Genomic DNA, 19,039 nt, shown 5'->3' with positions numbered 1-19,039 from the left:
GTTATAAACAACACAGATCTTTTAAAATATATATTTATAAATATTTATTCTATTTATACTTACCTAATTTATCCATTTTAATAGCTATTTGGAGATTACCCATGAAACCAAGATATCAGACAAGCACAGTTAACATTCCAAAGTTATTATTTTTGTCAAGAAAAACCCTAAAAGCAGCTGAGCACAGGAGCACCTGCAGCTACTCAGGAGGCTAAAGCAGGAGGATCCCAGTTTTGAGATCTGACATAAAACAAAACTATCTGAAGTATAGCAAGTGAGCTGGGCCCAGGGGCCACTCCTGTAATCCCAGCGATCAGGGGGCAGAGGCAGGACGATCTCGGGTTCAAGGCCAACCTGGGCAACTTAATGAGAGACCTTAAGCAACTTAATGAGACCTGTTTCAAAGTAAAAAAAAATACTTATTTTTCTGAAACCCCCAAAAAATTTTTAAAAAGGGATGGGGATGTAGCTCACCCTTTATAGCAACTGCACTTTTCCAAGGTGTAACCATTTTTAGACAGACAATGGTGGGGGTGGTTGGCGGGGTGATCCTCAATTAGAACAAGAGGACAAAGAGAAGGACACTTTTCCTTCAGAGCTATATCTATTAAAGAGACAGGTCAGTATTGAAATAACTTATTTCCCCAAATATTGAGTACAGAGAATGTGAAAATAAACACAAGAATCAGCGTGACTCAGTCAGAGCACAGGCTCAGGATACTCCTGACGGCGGCAGCACAGGTTGGGCTGGCTTAGCTGTGGCTCAGATCATTAAGAGGCTTCCAGAGTCAAGAGGCTGACCCGGAAGACAGATCAGGTCTACTGTGGAGATTACTGGGGTTGGCTGCTTTCTGGTGTCACATTTGAAGAACTGAGGGGGAACTCAAAATGCTGGGAGGCCCATCCCTCGTGTGCCGGCTGCTCCCTCCCACCCACCCAGGGCCAGGGCCGGTGGTCTGGAGGTGTCTCCTGTGGCCAGTGTTTCATGAACAAGCCCTAAGCCCTCTCTTCTAAGGGCCCAGAAGGGTTTAGACAAGGAAGAGAGAGAACTATCACCTGTTCAAGTCCTATAGCGGCTTGAATTGAAAAGTGACACTTTTTGCCTTTGGTTTCAAATGGACTTAGGTAGCACCTCACGGCCAGTGACAGCCTAGCTCAACAAGGACAGACTGGGCCATTCTGCAATTGCAGGGTAAAGCAGAGAGGGAAGGAAAAGACTTAAAGACCTTTGAGCTCCTTCATGGTTTCAGAGTTCTAAGACTCTGCCAGACCCCTGGGTGCGTGTCAGCCAGCCCCTATTGCTACTCCAATTTGCGTGGCTTGGGGCTTCCCCAGTCATCCAACATGGCAAGTAAGGTGACTCCAGTTTGGCTCTTCAGTCTTTAGAAGTGGAGGAAACAGAGGGAAAGACCAAGAAAGGAGCACCCACGACACACTCAGAGCCGGGCAGAAAGGGAGGGGCTCAGACTCTCCAAAGTCCAGGCCTCAGGGTTCCCACCTGGGGCGCCAAGAGATGAAGTCATGGGAAGAGAAGCAGTTATCACCAGAGAAGGGTCCTCAGAGAGGGAACTGCACTCAGGGGAGTTCCCGTATACACGTGATGAAAAAGAAATTTTCAGCAAATGTCAACAGAGGTACAGATTTATTTAGGAAAGCTGAGCACACACATTCAAGGGAGAAGGCAGCTACCTCCAAAGTGAGGGATGTGTTTTTGGGGTTCCTGGCTCTTCTTTTGAATAAAACTTAGGAGTGTGGGCATTGCAAGGTATGTAGGGATATCAAGAGGTATATGTACACAATGGAATATTAGTCAGCCTTAAAGAATGAAATTATAGCATTTGCAGGTAAATGGATGGGGGTGGAGAATATCATGCTAAGTGAAATAAGCCAAACCCAAAGAACAAAAAGGCCGAATGTTTTCTCTGCTAAGCAGAGGCTGATCTATAATTGGGGGGCGGGTTAAGGAAGAACAGAGGAACTTTGGATTGGGCAGAGGAGAGTGAAGGGAGGGGTGGGGAAGGACGGTAGAGTGAGACAGACATTATCACCCAGTATACATGTATGATTACACTACCGGTGTGACTGCACCAAGCACAGCCAGAGGAATGAGAAGTTGTGCTCCATTTGTGTACTATGTGTCAAAATACATTCTACTCTCATGTATGACTGGACAAATTAGAACAAATTAAAAACAATTTTTAAAAAGATGTTTATAATGGTCTTATCCTTCTCAGGTCCTTAGGCTGATGTGGTCTCCATTATATGATTAGTAGATTACCATAGAAAGTCCCTTAAATATAAGCTTCTTAAAATGTCATATCTCTTTAATCTACTTCTTGGTGGGAAAAATTACTTCTTCTTAACAGTACAAAATGTAGATTTACAGATTTCCCAGGAATTTGGGAGTGACAGGCCTGGAAAAATATAGGAAACTCCTAAATTAAAAAAAAATAAATAAATATTTTTTTAAGGCTGGGGTTGTGGCTCAGTGGTGGAGCACTTGCCTCCACATGTGAGGCACTGGGCTCAATCCTCAGCGCCACATAAAAATAAATAAATCAAGATGTTGGGTTCATCACTAAAAATAATTGTAAAAAAATATATATTTTCAGTTGTCAATGAACCTTATTTATATGTGGTTCTGAGAATTGAACCCAGTGCCTCACATGTGCCAGGCAAGCGCCCCGCCCACCTTTTTTTTTTTGAGACAGTCTCACGTAGTTGCTTAGGGCCTTTTAAGTTGGAGGCTGGCCCCAATCTTGCAATCCTCTTGCCTCACTCAGCCTCCCAAGGCATCAGGATTACAGGAGTGCAGTACCCTGTCTGGCCAAGACTGGTCCACTTTTTAATTCCCAATTTTCTGGTATGTCTGTTAACCTTCTTGAGAGTTACTTGTCTGTGTCATTCTTCCCTGAGAAATTTCATCCCTTTAATATTCCAGAGCTGGGGTTGTGGCTCAGTGCTCCCCTAGCATGAGTGAGACACTGGGTTTGAGCCTCAGCACCCCATAAAAATAGTCACTGTGTCCACCTACAACTAAAAAAAAAACATTAAAATAAAAATACTACAGGGTCCTATTTTTCAGGGAAGTCCATTTCATACATTGTTTTAAAAAAATAAAATCCCTTGGAAAATGCATCACCCAAGAGCATAAAAATATTGGTTAAGTAGGCTGCTTAGGGAGATGCTCACCAAGGTGGTGAACAGATGTCTCTGGGCCAGTGGGACTATGGGGAACTTCCCTTCTTAATGAACATGTCTGCCAGCCAGTTTTAGACTATATAAGCAGATTCTTTAGAAAGACAGAAACTATCAACAGATGACTGTTTAATTATCCATGCTATGGAAAACACTGAAGCCTCTATACAGAAATAAAAATATGTAAGGGAAAAAATAGAAATACCTAACACATGTATAACTCTTTGGAGTAAAAAAGTATAGTTGTAAATGGCTTTATACCCAAGAGACCCCTGTGGACCATCAATGGAAGGAGACTAACAGGGAATGAAACTGGATGCTGGGTGACCGACTGGTAAAATTTACTTTGCATCCCCTTAATTAAAAAGCAAGCCGTAATTGATTTAGGAGTGAGCTTTCCTTGGTGAAGTAGGTTGGTCCAATAGATACACACGATGTAAATTTTAAAACTTCAGGTTCAATTTTCAAAGCAGGTTGTAAAGCACACCTATGTACAATCCTAAGTTGTCACTGTGATCTGTCCTGCAGGATGAGCAAAGCCCTTTAACCAACCAGACTCCTAGGCCTTGCCCACTAACTGGAGCCATCTTCCTGGGCTCACATAGCCAAGTGGGGAGTTCTGCCATTCACTACAATTATTTAGATCCTTTAACCCAAGTAACTTCACTGCTAGGAATTTACTTCCAGATTAGTATCAGAGATGTTCTCTAAGATACTTGTGTAAAGACCATACCCTGCAATGTTTGCAGTGGCAAAATAGACCTGGGAATTACTTTCAGGACACACCCACACAATGATACTCTACAGGGGTAGAGATAAGGAGATGGTTGTGTACTAAGTATGATTCATAACACAACACAAATGGCACAAAGGGTTCTCTTTTTATAAAAATGCAGATATGAAAACATCCTTAGGAAAAAAATTACGAAGTAGTTGTTAATAAACTGGGGTGGCACGTAACTCAGAAAGGGGGCCAGGACTAAAAAAGTGAGGGCAGCCTAGGCAACTTGGAGATCCTGTTATCAAAAATAGGCTGGGGATGGGGCTCAGTGGTACAGCACCCTGGGTTCATACCCAGTACGGGGGTGGGAATTATAACCATTGAGTAAATGGACTCAGAACTTACTTTTCAACTTTCTAAAAAGGCAGACATGTCCAGCATGGTGGAGCATGTCTGTAAGGCCAGCTCTCAGGAGGCTCAAGTAGGATTACAGATTTTTTGAGACCCTGTCTCAAAAAAGAAACAGAGTTGTGGATTTAAAAAAAAAAAAAAAAAAGGCAGACATTTACTTCCAAGACTTAGGGCCCCTTGAAGCTTAACATTTTTTTTTGGTATTGGGAATTAAACCCAGGATGGGCTAAATCTCAACACCATTTATTTGAGATGGAGGCGTCTACATTGCCCAGACTGGTCTTTAACTTGTAGTTCAAGTGACCCTCCTGCACCTGTCTCCTGCACAGCTGGAACAGGCCATGGTGATGGTGCAGGGCTCTAACAGCTTACTCTGAAAACGATTCTCAACTAGAGCTCGCTTGGGCACAGCCCTCCAAGAATGCTGCTAAGGCCTGCTGGGTTTTCCTCCACAGGACTCCTTCATTCTCTGCATCTTCCCATCTACAGCCCACCTTACTTCTGAGGGCTAGGCCTGCATTTCCTGAGAGCCTGGGGGCTGTGCCCTGACCCGCCAGTACCTCTTCAGAAGAGTGAGGGAAGCAAACACACCCTGCAATCCCAGCAAGTGCTATGTTTATTTTCCAAACAATTTTATTGAAATGTGCCAAGAGTACATGGGCAGCACAAATGTATGAACAGGAAAAAAAAAATCACATGTACAATAATCTTTAAAAAGTGAAGGTTAATCTTGGGAGATATCAGTTCCCCCTCTCCCCTCCCCCTCCAGACTTCCAGCATTTCCATTATGGTTAAGCCTCTACTAACCTAGCATTAAAAAAAGGAATACAAGAACTTTTGCAAAAAAAAAAAAAAAAAAAAAAAAAGACCAACGGCATAAAGGAAAGAGAAACGTTTTCCTGCTCGGGTGGGACTCTTCCTGGGCCCCTAATTAGGAGGCATGCTGAGCGGTGGAGAAGCACAACTTCAGAGTGTAAGGATACGGGCCATCTGCAAAGGAGAGGACAGAGAAGTCTGGCTGGGCTCTCCAGGGAACGCTCCCGGACCTGGTTCTCATCTGTACCCACCTCCCACTTCTGCAGTTTAACTGTGCAGAGTCTAAACTTGTCACTGCCTGATATGAAACTTAAAAAATTATCCAAATACACAAGGTATTTTCCCTTTTCTTTCTTCACTCCCATGGAGGAGCTTATTCCTACCCACATTAGCTATTCTACGCAATGGGGCCTGGCCCAGCAAATTCAAGTTGATGGCCAAGTGAAGCCCCCTTTGGGGTACCATCTCTGCCAGTCTGACACAAAAAGAACGACAGCTTGTTGGAGGACAAGTCCACACAACTCCCAAGCAGGCAGAGTGGATGGCAGCAAGCAGCCTAGCTGGCCTTCCCAGGAGACATATCATCAGACTGCTCTCCTGGCGACCAGGTCCTAGTTGCCTGCCAGTGACAGGGAGGTAATCTCGTGGGTCCTGTCTCAAAGGCAGGAGGGACAATTCTGGCCTGAAGCCAGCCAAGCTACCAAGCTACCAGGGGAATGACTCAGGACACACAGATACTCACTTGGGTTTTTCATCTGGTAATGGTTCAGGAAGCCCAAAGTCTCCAAGGCATCACTCTTGGATTCCCACTCCAGCAGTCCAGAGGAACTGCGCTCACCTGAGTAGAAAGCAAAGAGAAGGCAGAGGAGTTTTGGTGGACCTGACAGCCACCAAGCAGGGGCCTACCATCGGCCAAGGACTCAGTGGAGGAAGGCAGGGCTGCAACTCACTTTTGCCTGAGAATACTTTCACAGAAGTTGGCCGCTTCACTCCCAGCTCATCACAGATCTGCAGCAGAAACAGAGGGTGAAGGAATTCAGGGCACAAGGACTACACAAAGGGAACTCAAGCAGACCAGGGCCCATATGGCCGAGGGCTTGAGTGTTTCTGGAGGAATGGTTTCCAGTTTTTTGTTGTTGTTGTTTTAAATATTTTTAGTTGTAGATGGACATAATACATTTCTTTACTTATTTTTTACATGGTGCAGAGGATTAAACCCAGTGCCTCACGCTTACTTGGCAAGTGCTCCATGACTGAGCTACAACCCCAGCCCCTTAATCTCATACAATTTTTTTTTAAAAAGAAAACATATGGAGGGCACGATCATATATTCTTTAAAGCGTCCCTGTGACATGAAAAGAAACACAGCTTTCAATTCTCAACACTGCCAAAGACCAACTAAAAATATGCCTTTCTAATCTCCTCTCTTTAGTCACCATCTGGGTATCAACATCCTCCAAGTGTTTGCTCAAGTAAAAGTGCAGGGCATCACCTGAGTTAACAGTAGGGTCCAAAGTGAACTGTTGCTTTTAGCTCTCCTCTCTGGCTAGCTGTCCCACTTCCCTCTGACCAAGTTATCTAGGCCCTCCCTTTGGGTGTTATGCAGACACTGAGGTGCCCAGACAGGGCATCCATCAAGAATGCATTCTGTCACCGGGCTCTTGAAGACCTTCCCAGCGAATAAGCAGCAGCTCCAGCTTGCCAAAAATGCAGGAAGATCAAGGCAAACTCAAACTCAACTGATGCTGGAAGTTTGGTGTCACTCTCTCATGCCAAGACTGTGAGCAAGGATCCCCACCTGTCCTCGTCTGTTCTAGCTCAACCCAGAGACCAACAGAGAAACTCCATGACACTCACCTCGAAGAAGTTCTCTTCGGTCACCTCCAGAGGGGCATTGAAGAAGTGCAGCACATTACTAGGGTGCTGGATGCGGTTCTTGGCTGCCTGCTCCGGAGTAGAGAACCGATTGTTTCTTGATTCGCTGAAGTCTTTGTAACTGCAGGACCCGTCTTCCAGCCCGTATGACTGACCGGGCATAATGGCTGGCTGCTTGGAGACACTGTTGGAAGAAATAAAAGGGAAGCTTTGTCAGACCCTCAGTTATCTCCTAAGTCTTCTACTATGGTCTCCCTCAGAGCTCAGTGGGCCCTGTGCCTGATAGTGTGGTATGCCTCAGGGTACATTGCTCCACTGCAGAGGCAAGGCTGACCTGTTTTCTCCCATGGCCTCAGAAGAGGGGCAGAGAACACAGATGCCACACCCCATTCCAGCCCAAGTACCCATATCTCAGTCTCACTATACACCTCTGCTAGGCCCACTCCCACCCATTTCTCCTTGGTCTTTCTCCAACCCTCCCTTGCCTGGCATGACAGAACTTACCAGACATTCATCTTCTGCCCAAACATGAAGTTGTTGTTGAGGTGAGTAATGGCTCGGTCAACAGCATAGCCATCAGCCATTTCCACCATGGCGGCCCCCGGCTTGCTTTTCATGAACTTTACCTGGGGAAAAGTAGCTGCAGTCAGCACTACTGCCCAGCTATGAAGTTAGCTACCCCTCCGAAGTTAGTCAGAAACAATAATGCCTGCTCTGGCTCTGGGCTTAATATTTTCTCACTGTAAGAGGGGAATCAGGACCACCTGGAAAACTTCCCTGGCCTTTGAGCATGCTCAATCCAGGCAGCAGGGTATAGGCAGTGTTTTCCTAACTGCAAGGCAGGCCCTGGTCACAATGTAAAGGATGTTTTGTTTTGCAGGGCCAGGGACCAAACTGGTGCTGGGCAAGCGCTCTGCCACTGAGCTGCACCCCTAGCCCCAAAGGCAGGCCTATTATGTGGGTACTGCACTGAGATACAGCAAGACAGAGCAGCAGAGAACGAGGCCAGGCAATTTAGCCCCAAATACTGCTTATGTGAACCTGGGAAGTAATTTAACCTCCATCCTTTCCGGTCCCATTAAGGTTTGTGAAAACTGAACAAATTACTACCTCTTCCACATCTTCAACAAAACTGTACACATGGACCCTTTGCCTTGTATTAACTCCTTTTCCTTTTTTTTTTGGTAGTACTAGGGCTAGGGATTGAACCCAGAGGCCCTCTATCACTGAACTACATCCCCAGCCGCTGGTTAAGTTTTGAGGCAGGGTCTTGCTAATAAGTTGCTGAGACTGGCCTGAAACTTGGAATCCTCTTGCCTCAGCCTGTTGAGTTCCTGGGATTATAGGCATGTGCCACCATGCCCACTTATCTTTAATGGGCAAGCTAGGGGCTACAGACTTAAAGTTGGTCTGAACAAAAAAACAACAAAACACACACTCGGTCTCAGGTCAGCCAACATTCAGCCCTGGCCCACAGGGAATGCAAAAAGGCCCAGGACTGTCAGAACAGTTAAAAGTTTTCCAGGAAATTCTTACCTAATGTTCTATATTACATTCTTATATACCTTTTGAATTTTTATATTCACATACTGGTTAAATCCTAGTTCTTTTTTTTAACATGATAAAATCCTGGATTAACACTGGCAATTCAAATAACCAAAACCACAATGACACACAGTGAGAATAAAACAAAACCCATCTGCAAAGACTACTTGGGCCGCCTGAGTCACCCACTTCAGAGGCAGGCCTGTTCCCCACTGGCTCTTCCCCCTCCGCTGCCTGGCAAGCTGAGGCCCAGAGCCTTCCTTGGGCCTGCTGGGTTTAAAGGCAAGCAACTGTCGCAGCAAAAGCTCACCTTCTCCACATTGCCATACAAGCAGAAGACATTGAAGACTCGATCACAGTTCATCTTAGATTGATCCAAGCCATAGACCATGAGCACAGGGCTGTCGGCGTGGGGGCCATACTCGGGTGGTGGGGGAGGGGGTGGGGGGTGCCCATACTGGGGGCCGTAGCGGCTTGGGCCCCGACGGTGACCCCCCACTGGTGGGCCCATCCTTCTCCCTTCGTAGTGAGGTGGGGGGGGCCCGTAGCCCTCATCATGGTAATGGCTGTGGTACCCACCGTGGGGCCCTCCTGGGGGGTGGGAAGGAAAGAGAGGGAGGATGGGTGAGAATTTGCGCGGCGGGCGGCGGGCAGGGGCACATGAGCCACGGGAGTCCACGGAGGGGAACCCCCTGCCCTCACCATATTCTGCGGGGTGATCTCCCAGGAGAGGGGGCTGCCTCTGGCGTTTATTGGGGTTACTGCCAGGGTCACCTGCAGATAGAGAAAATAGTTACAAGTTGAACTCAAGAAAAGGGATGTCCTTCTCCCTTCTGACTAGAAAGGCTAATCTCAAAGTTGCTCAGCTCCCATGAGTTTCACTGCAAACCCTTTCTTACAAGGGCTGCTGGGGATGCCTTCCTAAGTCCTAACCCAGGATGGGCGTGAAGCCCAGACCTTAAGGCCGGAACCCCACTCCCCACCCCCTGCCCACACCAAAGAGGCCAGCTTCCTTTCTTAGAGAAAAGGCCAGGCTTTCTGCTTACATGCTCTTACCCACCCCAGCCTCCTGGGGAAGCCCAGCTCTCAGGTCCTCTGGGGAACTTGTGAGCTACTATGGAACTAATGGAAGGGAAGGGCCAAGAGCAGCTTTGTAACGTAATTCCCAATGAAGGGAGGAAAGGGTAAGAGCCGATAAAAATAACCAAGGAAGGGCAGACACAGGATAAAGTCTGGCCACCAAAACCCCAAGGCTCTGGGAGCTCTAGGTTCCATTCTCTTGTCGTGTGCTCTCTAGTCCCTCTGTTCTCAACCCTGGGCCCAGTCACCCTCGTCCCCAGTCCCATCCAGCCCAAGGAGACAGACTGTAGGAGCTGACGAGCAGGGCAACAGCAGAATCAGATCAAGTGAGCAGTCATGTACAAGGCATTAACATTCTCAGACCCAACAATGGCGCAGATTCACCGCCCCCAACCCCAGCTGCAGTTTATAACCACTGCCATTAATTTAGCGCTTAAGTGGCAGACACTGGGCTAAACGCTTTACAGACATCACAGCTTCTTGAATTCCTCACAACAACCCTATGAGGTAGGTACTAATGTTTTAGCCCCATTTTACAGATAAAAAAACTGAGTAGTTACCTTTTAACTGAGCAGTTAAAAGACACTTTGGCTCAAGGTCACAAAGCAAGTTAGTGGCTGGGCCAGGATTTGAACCGGGTCTGGCAGACTGCAAAACCCAGGGCTCGAAACCAATGCCCCTTTCTGCCACCTGGCCTGGGTTTTGTTTTTTAACAGTCAAGTCATTACAAAGATGGAAAAGGGCTACTTACAGCAGAAGTACAGAGTACAATGTCCATTTGTCACAAAAAACAAATCTGTATTTTCTCTTACCATTGGACGCTTCAACAGTGAGTTAGCACAGTTCTGAAAGATGGCGTCCCATCAAACATACACTGCGACCCTGCATCACATGGTTTTACAGTCATAAATACAAGTTACGGTACACATCCGCTACATTTTTTAAGAATTGTTTTAAAAGTCAATGTTTTGATTAAATCAAAATTGGCTCACAGATGTTCTGTCCTCAGAAGATATCAGAAAAGTGGAAATAAAGGTGTATGAAGTGGGTAGTGTCCCTCCGTGTTGTCACCTCCTCACATTGTGTGCTGCAGTGCGGTGCTTCTGGCTGTGTAGCGCTCCATGTGCGTGTCTCCTGGTATGAAGTGTGCCAGTGGCCCCACTATGCCCGCGCTTTTGGCCTTGGGAGCGCGCCTGGTTACCCACCAGCAGGTAACTGTGTGCCTCTGAGCTGTTTGGCTGTCTGGTTTTAGATCTGTTTTGGTTTTTTGATTTTTTTTTTTTTTGTTGTGGTTTAAGTTTTTTTGGTTTGTTTCTGATCTCCAGTTGGTGCAGATTATGTTGGCAGCCGGTGACTGCAGAAAAAATAAAAATATCAAAACAGAAAAGAAAAAAAGAAGGCCCTCCCCAAACCAAAGGACTTAAAAAAGCAACCCATATGGCGAGGAATGGAGAGAGGATCCTATTGTCTTGGAGGCCCATGGAATCTACTTCAGTCTATGAAACGTTCTCCGAAAAGAGCACCGCTGGCTGGCTGGGAGAGCTCTGTTCTCTGTGTTTCCTACTTCTGTGTACATTCCTGGGTTCAAGTTTGCTTGGATTTTGACTTTTTTTTTTTTTAATGTTTAATAAAAAAGCAGTGTCTGCTGCCATGTTGCGTTTCTTTCTCTCTTTGTCTCTGTCTGCCTCTGTCTCTGTGCTTGTAGCTGTTCCTTGGAGCGCGGTGTGGTGTTCTTGATGTAGTGAGCTCAAGTCTGCGGCTGTTTCTGGGGACGTGGTGGAGGCTGCATGTTCTGTTCTCTCCAGGAAGAGCTAGTGGTTTTCTACCCTGTGTGTTGGTGAGCAATGTGCAGAGGCAGAGCCGCTGAAGTATGGTTCCTGAGGGGGTGGCGAAGCACCGCCCTCACTCCAGGTTACCTCATCAGCCCTCGTTTTTTTTTTTGGGCCCCAGCCTTGGGGCAGCCAAAGCTGAGAGGCATCAAAACCAATGCACAGCCAGCCCCTGCCACTAGCCCCTGCCGGTCTGCACATCTTCTACTTATGTTCCTTGGAGAAGAAATGGTTGGTTGCCATGTTTCTGTTAGCAGTCATGTAATGCCATTGCCCGCTCTGGTACATTCACTTGGTCACCAATTTGTCTCTGACCTTTGGAGCAGCCAGGCCCACAGGGCCTATTGTGAGGGTCCTGGGGAGTCTAGCCCACCCTGCCCACTGCTTTCCCAGCTGCAAAGGCGAGCAAAACAGGCCTCCCTAGGAGTGGGGCCTCTGCGATGTCAGCAACCAGCCTCCTCCCTCAGCCCATGGCCTAGTCCGACGAATCAGACCAAGATTTGGACGGTCTTGCTGATTTTCAAAGGGGGTGCCGCTGTTTTTCAAAGGCAATCCTCCACCTCTCCCGCCTACCAAAGGCAAACCATTCTTGGCAGACACTAGGAAGGGGGTAGTCCATTTGGGCCCCCTGCAGAGTTGTTGAGTCCCCTCTACAAATGAGGTGTGGCATGTCCGCCCTGGTCCAATCCAGAATGTCTGACCTCCACAAGGTCAGCTTGCTCAAAAGCTCTGCTGCAAAGTCCAGCAGCCCTCATCACCTGCTCCATCTGTCACCCCCACAACCAGACCCTCTCAACAGCAGAGAGCAAGAGGACCATTCCTGGCCCAGTGGAAATGAGTCAATGACCCTAACCAGGCTCTAGAAGGAAAGCAGCAATATCCAACTGGGAGCTGCTACTGGGTTCTAAGCCCCCTGCCAGACTTCATCCTCAGTGAAGCCATGCTTCCCACCTGGTCCAAGCCTCAGCCTTGACTCTGCACCCTCAGCTCTTCAGAGGGCCCCAGGCAGGACCTGCACAGGTCCCTCATTCGCCCTCTTATCACTGGGGTGTCTTTTTCAAGAACTGACCCCAAGGCCCTCCCATGTCCATAGGGAGCCCAATGGCATTACATAACCCTGAGCCCGGGTCTATGAAGTGCACTAGTCGAGTGAAGGCGAGGCAGGTATGTTTAGAACAAAGTGGCCGTCAGGATTACCTTGTCCACTGAGGTTGGGGTTTGTGTAGTCCCAAGTATCTTGATCATTCTTGAACACATTCAAGCGTGTAGGCTGTAAGGACAAGACAAAGCTTGAGACCAGCCATCCCGTCTCACCTAGAAGCTGCCAAGGAGCAATCACTTCCCAAACTTACCTTTGCATATTCGATCTTCAAAGTGCAACAGCCAGAATAGATGTCAGCCCCATTAAGTGAGGCCTTGGCCCGCTGGGCACTTTGCACTGAGTCAAATGTGAGCTTAATTAAGGAAGGTTCCCTTGTTGAAGCTCTTTGGAAAGGACTTCCAGTTGTCTCAGGGATGAGTTCAAGACAGTACTCAGACTGTGGTGCATGTGGGCTCTGGGGTCAGCTTACCGCCACAGCCTCAGGTGACAAGTCAAAACTCTGGAGATGGGACTGCAGTGTTGCCCATGGAGGAGTGGCCACTGTCCAGAGTACTCCCATGATCTGTACTAGCCCTGACATCATCAGAGATGGTAACACCTCCTCAGCACCACCACTCCAAGCCAAGTCATCACCACCTTCTTTGCCCCAGTTGTCTCTCATGCTGCCGTAACCTCAGAAACATCAGGTTATAATTCCTCCTGAAAAGCCCATTAGTAGCTTCCTAGTGAACCCTGACAAAGCACCACACTACTGTCCAAGATACTCTAAAGGAAACCCTCTCCCTTGTGGGCTACTCCATGCTCTTCAAATCCTCATGTCTCCCCTCCTTATCTCATGACCTATGCAAAAGCCATTTACTCTCCACCTGAAATGCCCATTCCTGTCTCCTCATGGAAATAGGACAGCCTTCCTTGGGGACCTGTCCAAGTCTCCTTTTATACTCTTTTCACCATAAATCTCACAATTCATTCTTTCGTTCTTTTTAAAATATTGTTTACTTGTCAACAGATCTTTATTTTATTTACTTATACACGGTTCTGAGAATCAAACCCAATCAAAACCACTTGCTAGGCAAGCACTCTACCACTAAGCCACAACCCCAGCCCTTAAAGTTCACTCTTTCTTAAGATTTTCACTATTACAACATATGTCTGGTTTCTAGTTATCTCTCTAATCAGATCTTGAACTCTATAAAGGCATCTGGTATATGGCGGACATTCAGTATACACATGCTAGGCAAAAAAATGTTCCTAAGCCACACCCTGTGAGAACCCCACCCCAAAAGCCACCTATTTCCCCATAAAGGATATTCCACCATGGCCTGGACTCCATTCTTCCGGAAAATGACAATTCTCTGGACAGGACCACAAGGATTACAGATAGTATAAAGAACATCCTGTAAAAGCAAAGACAGGCAAGATGAAGGAGTCCTGGGAAATCAGTCTGGCGTGGGGAAGTGACAGGGAGATGAAGAAGGGAAGACACTTTGCAGAGGAGCCTACAGGAATGCCTGCTGACACGCACCGTGGTTATGGAATAGATGGGGTTCAGGATGGTAAAGAGAAGCACACTGTTAACACTCCGGGAGTCATCTGAGTCCCCAGGGCGAGAGATCTTCTGGCTGGTAGAATAATTGACAAAAGCAGGGTGACCAGCGATATAGATTTGGTTGTCGGCTGCGTAGTTCACTGCATTGCAAGCCCCCAACACATCTTCAAATTCTACCAGGGCTTGTCTCTTCTTAGGCATCACCACCACATAGCTGGCAGAGAGAACATAGGTTTCAATCATCTTGGGGGAATGGAAATTATGAGAATGTCTCCCAGTTTTCTTTAAAATGACCCAACCCCAATACTCCATGCCACAGGTGTAGTTTTAAGTCATCCCTTCCTCTGGGACCTCCTTCTGACCTCTCCTCCTCACTAGACTGAGTCAGGTGCCTCCCACATACAAGAGTTTACCCTATAATAGTGCTGACCTCTCTGGATGGACAAGTTTCTGGAAAAAGGAATCTAGGATAATTTTGTTCCCTTTTGTATTCCCACCACCTCACATGTGCCAAATAGTCAACAAAAATTTGCTGCTGAGTAAAGCAATGTTGACCAGAAAGTATGAGGCAGAGAAAAAGAGAAGAAAGGACGTGGAACTTGCTACAAGAGGATCCAAAGTTCAACCCCAGGAGTAGAGATGGTGTAAACCTAGTCAAAGGACCTCAGACCAGAAAGGCAAAATCACTACTTCCAACCAGAAACCAGTGTCACAAAAGCACACTAGGACCTGGGCACAGTGGTACACTGTAATCCTAGCAGCTCAGGAGGCTGAGGCAGGAGGATCACGGGTTCAAAGCCAACTTTAGGAACAGGAAGGGACTAAGCACCTCAGTGAGACCCTGTCTCTAAGTAAAATCCAAAATAGGGCTGGGGATGTGGCTCAGTGGTCAAGTGGCCCCAAGCTCTATCCTCAGCGCGCGCGCGCGCGCACACACACACACACACACAAACAAACAAACAAAAACCAAGCACACTAGGGAATTGACTTCTTTTCAGACCCAGCTCCTGGTCTTTGGGCCCCGTACCTGATGGGTCCAAACTCCTGCAATGCCTCCACAAGGTCAGCTTCCACCACACCGTCAATCAGGCCCCTGATGTGGACAACTGGGGAGGCAGGGGTTTTGTGGGGGTCATCGTAGTTCTCCTGAAAAAGGAAACAGAAACAACACCTCATTTTGTGACATACAAGATCATAGTCCTCTGTGTTGTTGGAGATCCAGTCAAATAAGTTACGTGTCACCCAGGAAAGATGCATGGGGCAGAAGAGAGGGAGCAATTCAACCCAATCACCCCAAAAGGATTCTGGACCAGCAGAATAACAGCCCTGAGTGGTAGCCACTTGCCCATTGGCTCTAGCTTCTGAGAAAGGGAAAAAGGTGGAAGGGAAAAATCTCAACTTTTACATCCCTCCAAGGACCATCTCTCCTCCTACTCAATCAAGGAAACACAGAACAGTGGCTTAGAAAGCAACCTAGCAGGTGAGGCTTAAACAGCTATCTGCTGTGGTGTGAACAGACTGTTTTCTGCATGTGCCCCACCTTCTTTGTATTTTCTGGTTGAGCAAACCAGGCACGACTGTTCTCCACCAGTCATCCCCAAGTCCAGCCAGGGCAAAATAGTATGTGCCCTTAAACTTGTGGAAGACCAGACAATTTTGACTCCTTCATGCCTTTTATTGCTCCCACCAAAATCTGCTTCGAGAAATACTGCCTAAGCTGGACTAAGGAAAAAGGGGTGAGGAAACTCAAAAGAAGAGCAACTTCAACCCACACCACTAAGTTCCTTCTCAGGAGAAGTGTCTTTCCAGTCACAGAGATAGCAGCCTCTGGGACTCAGGAGCAAAGTAACTTTCTCCTCCATCTCTCCTGGGCTCTGGGCCCAGCCTCCTGTCTGAGAAATCACTGGGCACAAGACCATGGAACAGGGACAGAACTGGATTCTATTTCAGGAACCGACTGCACAAACCACAGGAGACACACCCTTCCCGGTGGTTATGGGTCCTGAGTTCTAATTCCAGAATTGTCCCTCACTAGCTATGTGATGGAATCTCCCTTATCTTTTGCTTGTTTCCTCTCTGGAAACTGGGAATTCATATACCTGCCCCAAACCCACAGAACAGAGATTCCTTAATAGAATGACTTCTGAGCAGGTCAAATAGAGCCCGGGAAGACCGAGCAGAAGCCCTTTAATAACTTCCGCGGATGGGGCTGGCCCCTACCCACAAGGGACAACTGGTGTTTTTTCGGGGGTGGCAGATTTAAGAGGCTGAATCCCTCCTCCCGTGGCCACCGGGGAATATTTGGGTTTATCAATCTCCAAGAAATTGAAATCGTAAGCAAACGTGTCAAGGTTCCAAAGTCTGGCTCAACTCCCAGACAACTAAATCTGCCTCTCGCAAATCTTCCTATTTCCAACGCCCACAAAAATAGGGAAAATATTCTGCGCTGGGGTATATTTTTCAATAAATCAATAACTGGAGGCCGGGAGTCAAGGCGTGACGCTACTGGGATCAGACAGCGATCGGCCTGAATTCCCCACTCCGCCGGGCCGCCGCCCACCCGTTCCCGCTCACGAGATGCTCCCCCCAACCGCCCACGAGGCCAGGCGAGAGAAGCGCGCTTGCGCACCGGGCCACAGAAGAAAATGATAAAGGGGGGGAAAAACGGCCCGACCGCGTGCCCGACCCCCACACGCTAGCCCGCGGCGCCTGCGCAATACGTTGCCCGCAACGCGAGCAGCTTCCTCCACCCCCTCAACCCCCGCTCAGGATTGCGCGCACGCGCAAGTGCCTGTCCTCGCGCAATCCCCGCCGTTTGCCCAACGCCTGCCCCTCCCCCACTCCCGTCAGCGGCGCGAGGGCTTAGGCGCCTGCGCAGAGGGGCCCCCCAAAATAAATACCCTGAAAGTACGAAAATTTCCCACCCTTCCCAGAGTCTAAAGCCCTAGCCTCACCCCGCCGCCGCCTCCCGCTGCCCCGGCTCCTCCACCGCCGCCGCCACCGCCTCCGTGCTGGTCGCCGGCGTTGTCAGTCTTCAGCCGTTTAGGAGCCCGGCCGCCCTCACTGCCGCCGCCGTAGTAGCGGCCACCGCCGCCTCCGCCGCCCGCCGCCGCCATCTTCACCATCGCTCCCGACCGCCTCAGCTGCTCGTCCGGCTGCTGCCTCTGCTCCAGCCGCCGACGCCGCTTCTCCGCCCGGGGCAGCAGCCTCCGCGACATGGCGGCGCAGAACCCGCCTCCCCCCGCCTCTCATTGGGGGAGGGACCCGCCCGTCACCCGCCGCCCCCACCCGATAGGGGGAGCCACTGGCCCCGCCGCGGGGGGAGGGGAAGCTTCTGCACGCCTTACACGACTATTGGACCCGGCTCACGCCGTTCTGCAGAAGGGCCCACCCTCGTTTGTCTGAAACACTCCTTATAGGCCAGGGCTTTCTGCCAGTCATTTCTCCAATCCCGCCGCCTTAAAATAAACCCCAACTTGATAGGTCAGATTTCTGGCATTGCCCGGCCTCACCAAGAGCGCCTAATAGGAGCGACTCTCCAACTTTCGGGAGAAGTCCCGCCTCCTTCCCACTTTCGTTGGTTTTGTCGCTAGTCCGTCAAACTGAAAATCTTCAGTCTCCCCAGTCACGACTACCTTCCAGAGCCACTCTGCAAGGAGGCAAGGAAGGCGTTCATTTTTGTCTCTTTGCAGTGGTTACTACAGATGCCTATCTTTTCTGTCACCACCCAATTGGTCAATGGAGAGTGGAAAGAGTACGCTCTCGCTAGATGGTAGGACTACTGATGGTCTCTGATTGGGTGAAAAAGGGGAGCCATAGGCGCTCTTTGGCGCAGTCTAGGAACGGATCTGAGCAAGGACGCATGCGCCTATGTGCTTTTCGGGGCCTCCAGAGGCGGGGCGACTCTTCAAGGAAGCAATCGCGGGAGTATCTAGGGTATTTTTTGATTGTCTGATGTTTGCCGCTCCGGAAGTCTAGAGCCACAGAGAGGGCAATTCCCTGCTATCTACATTCCCATCACTGTACCTTGTACCTCTTCACAGCCAACCTACTCACGGCCGGTTTTTTTTTTTTCCCCTTTTTAACTCTGTTCTCACCCTGTCAGTTCGGCAGTCATTTCTCCACCTCTAAATTTGGCCACAGTAACTCCTTTCAGTTCGCAGAAGGGGAAGGAGCTTTCCCACACCTCTCCATCTTTGCCCTTGTGCGCCCCTCTCCGCAGAATACTTTTCCCGCTCTCCCTCCAATAGAAGCACCTTGTCGGTGCAGTCAGAGTTCAGCTCCCTACCCACCCGGACCCCCAGGATTTGCCTTCTGATAACTCAAGCCACTGGCTTTCACAGGACAGCCCTGAAGTGGACTCCCGGGATGGTACCCTCAGAGGCTCCAGCGAAGCCCAAAGACCCGAGCTCGGGGGCGGGGCGCCGGAGTTACAGTAGTGGAGGGGCCGGGCCCACCTCCCACGAGGAGGGCCGTGCAGTGACGGGGCTGACCCCACCCCCGCGGGGGGCACTGACAAGCTAGGGGCGTGGCTCAGGGTAGGACGCTCGCTTTGCCTGCTCGAGGCCCGGGGTTCCATCCCCATCACCAAAAATTAAATAAAAAGAAATAATGAGAAGCAGGCAAGTGAGTCTAGGGGTCGTGGGAAAGGCGGAGGACGGGCCCAAAGGTGCTCCGGAACCTTTCCGCCCGGGTGAAGGGGTTCCCACAGTCTGCGCCCTGCGGAAACTAAGTTTGAAATGGGGTCAAGGGCACAGAAAGAATGGAATAGTGCCAGTTTGGGGGACTAAAGTTTTTTGGGAAAGTATCTGAGGAGACCCTAAAATCAACTGCCAAGTCGCACCCGGAAGATCACAAAACCCGGCAGGACTCGGACAGAGGGCGCCACGGGCTCTGGCTCACGTCACGTGACC

The 19,039-nt window shown here is 48.9% G+C and overlaps 1 protein-coding gene across 4 annotated transcripts in view; it reads right to left on the bottom strand.

Moving 5' to 3' along the window:
- Positions 1 to 4,928: 4,928 nt before the first annotated feature.
- Positions 4,929 to 19,039, bottom strand: part of Hnrnpl (heterogeneous nuclear ribonucleoprotein L) — a 14,297-nt gene continuing 186 nt past the window's right edge. The window contains exons 1-13 of one of the 4 annotated variants that reach the window (XM_015496886.2): positions 17,081 to 17,384; positions 15,154 to 15,272; positions 14,103 to 14,340; positions 13,889 to 13,974; positions 12,828 to 12,924; positions 12,673 to 12,745; positions 9,269 to 9,340; positions 8,877 to 9,157; positions 7,526 to 7,647; positions 7,004 to 7,205; positions 6,097 to 6,154; positions 5,889 to 5,984; positions 4,929 to 5,320 (exon numbers count right to left, since the gene is read on the bottom strand). In XM_015496886.2, coding sequence (XP_015352372.1) covers positions 5,262 to 5,320; positions 5,889 to 5,984; positions 6,097 to 6,154; positions 7,004 to 7,205; positions 7,526 to 7,647; positions 8,877 to 9,157; positions 9,269 to 9,340; positions 12,673 to 12,745; positions 12,828 to 12,924; positions 13,889 to 13,974; positions 14,103 to 14,340; positions 15,154 to 15,272; positions 17,081 to 17,344 — 1,767 coding nt within the window. In that variant the 5' untranslated portion in view covers positions 17,345 to 17,384 and the 3' untranslated portion in view covers positions 4,929 to 5,261. Of the gene's footprint in view, positions 5,321 to 5,888; positions 5,985 to 6,096; positions 6,155 to 7,003; positions 7,206 to 7,525; positions 7,648 to 8,876; positions 9,341 to 12,672; positions 12,746 to 12,827; positions 12,925 to 13,888; positions 13,975 to 14,102; positions 14,341 to 15,153; positions 15,273 to 17,080; positions 17,734 to 19,039 lie in introns of those variants that run through there. The other 3 variants (XM_015496888.2, XM_015496885.2, XM_015496887.2) reach the window with 3 other exon arrangements.

Source organism: Marmota marmota, unplaced genomic scaffold (genome assembly GCF_001458135.2).
Source record: "Marmota marmota marmota unplaced genomic scaffold, marMar, whole genome shotgun sequence".
Lineage (NCBI taxonomy): Eukaryota > Metazoa > Chordata > Mammalia > Rodentia > Sciuridae > Marmota > Marmota marmota.
The sequence above is the reverse complement of the archived record's forward strand: the minus strand, read 5'-3'. Positions and strand labels throughout refer to the sequence as shown.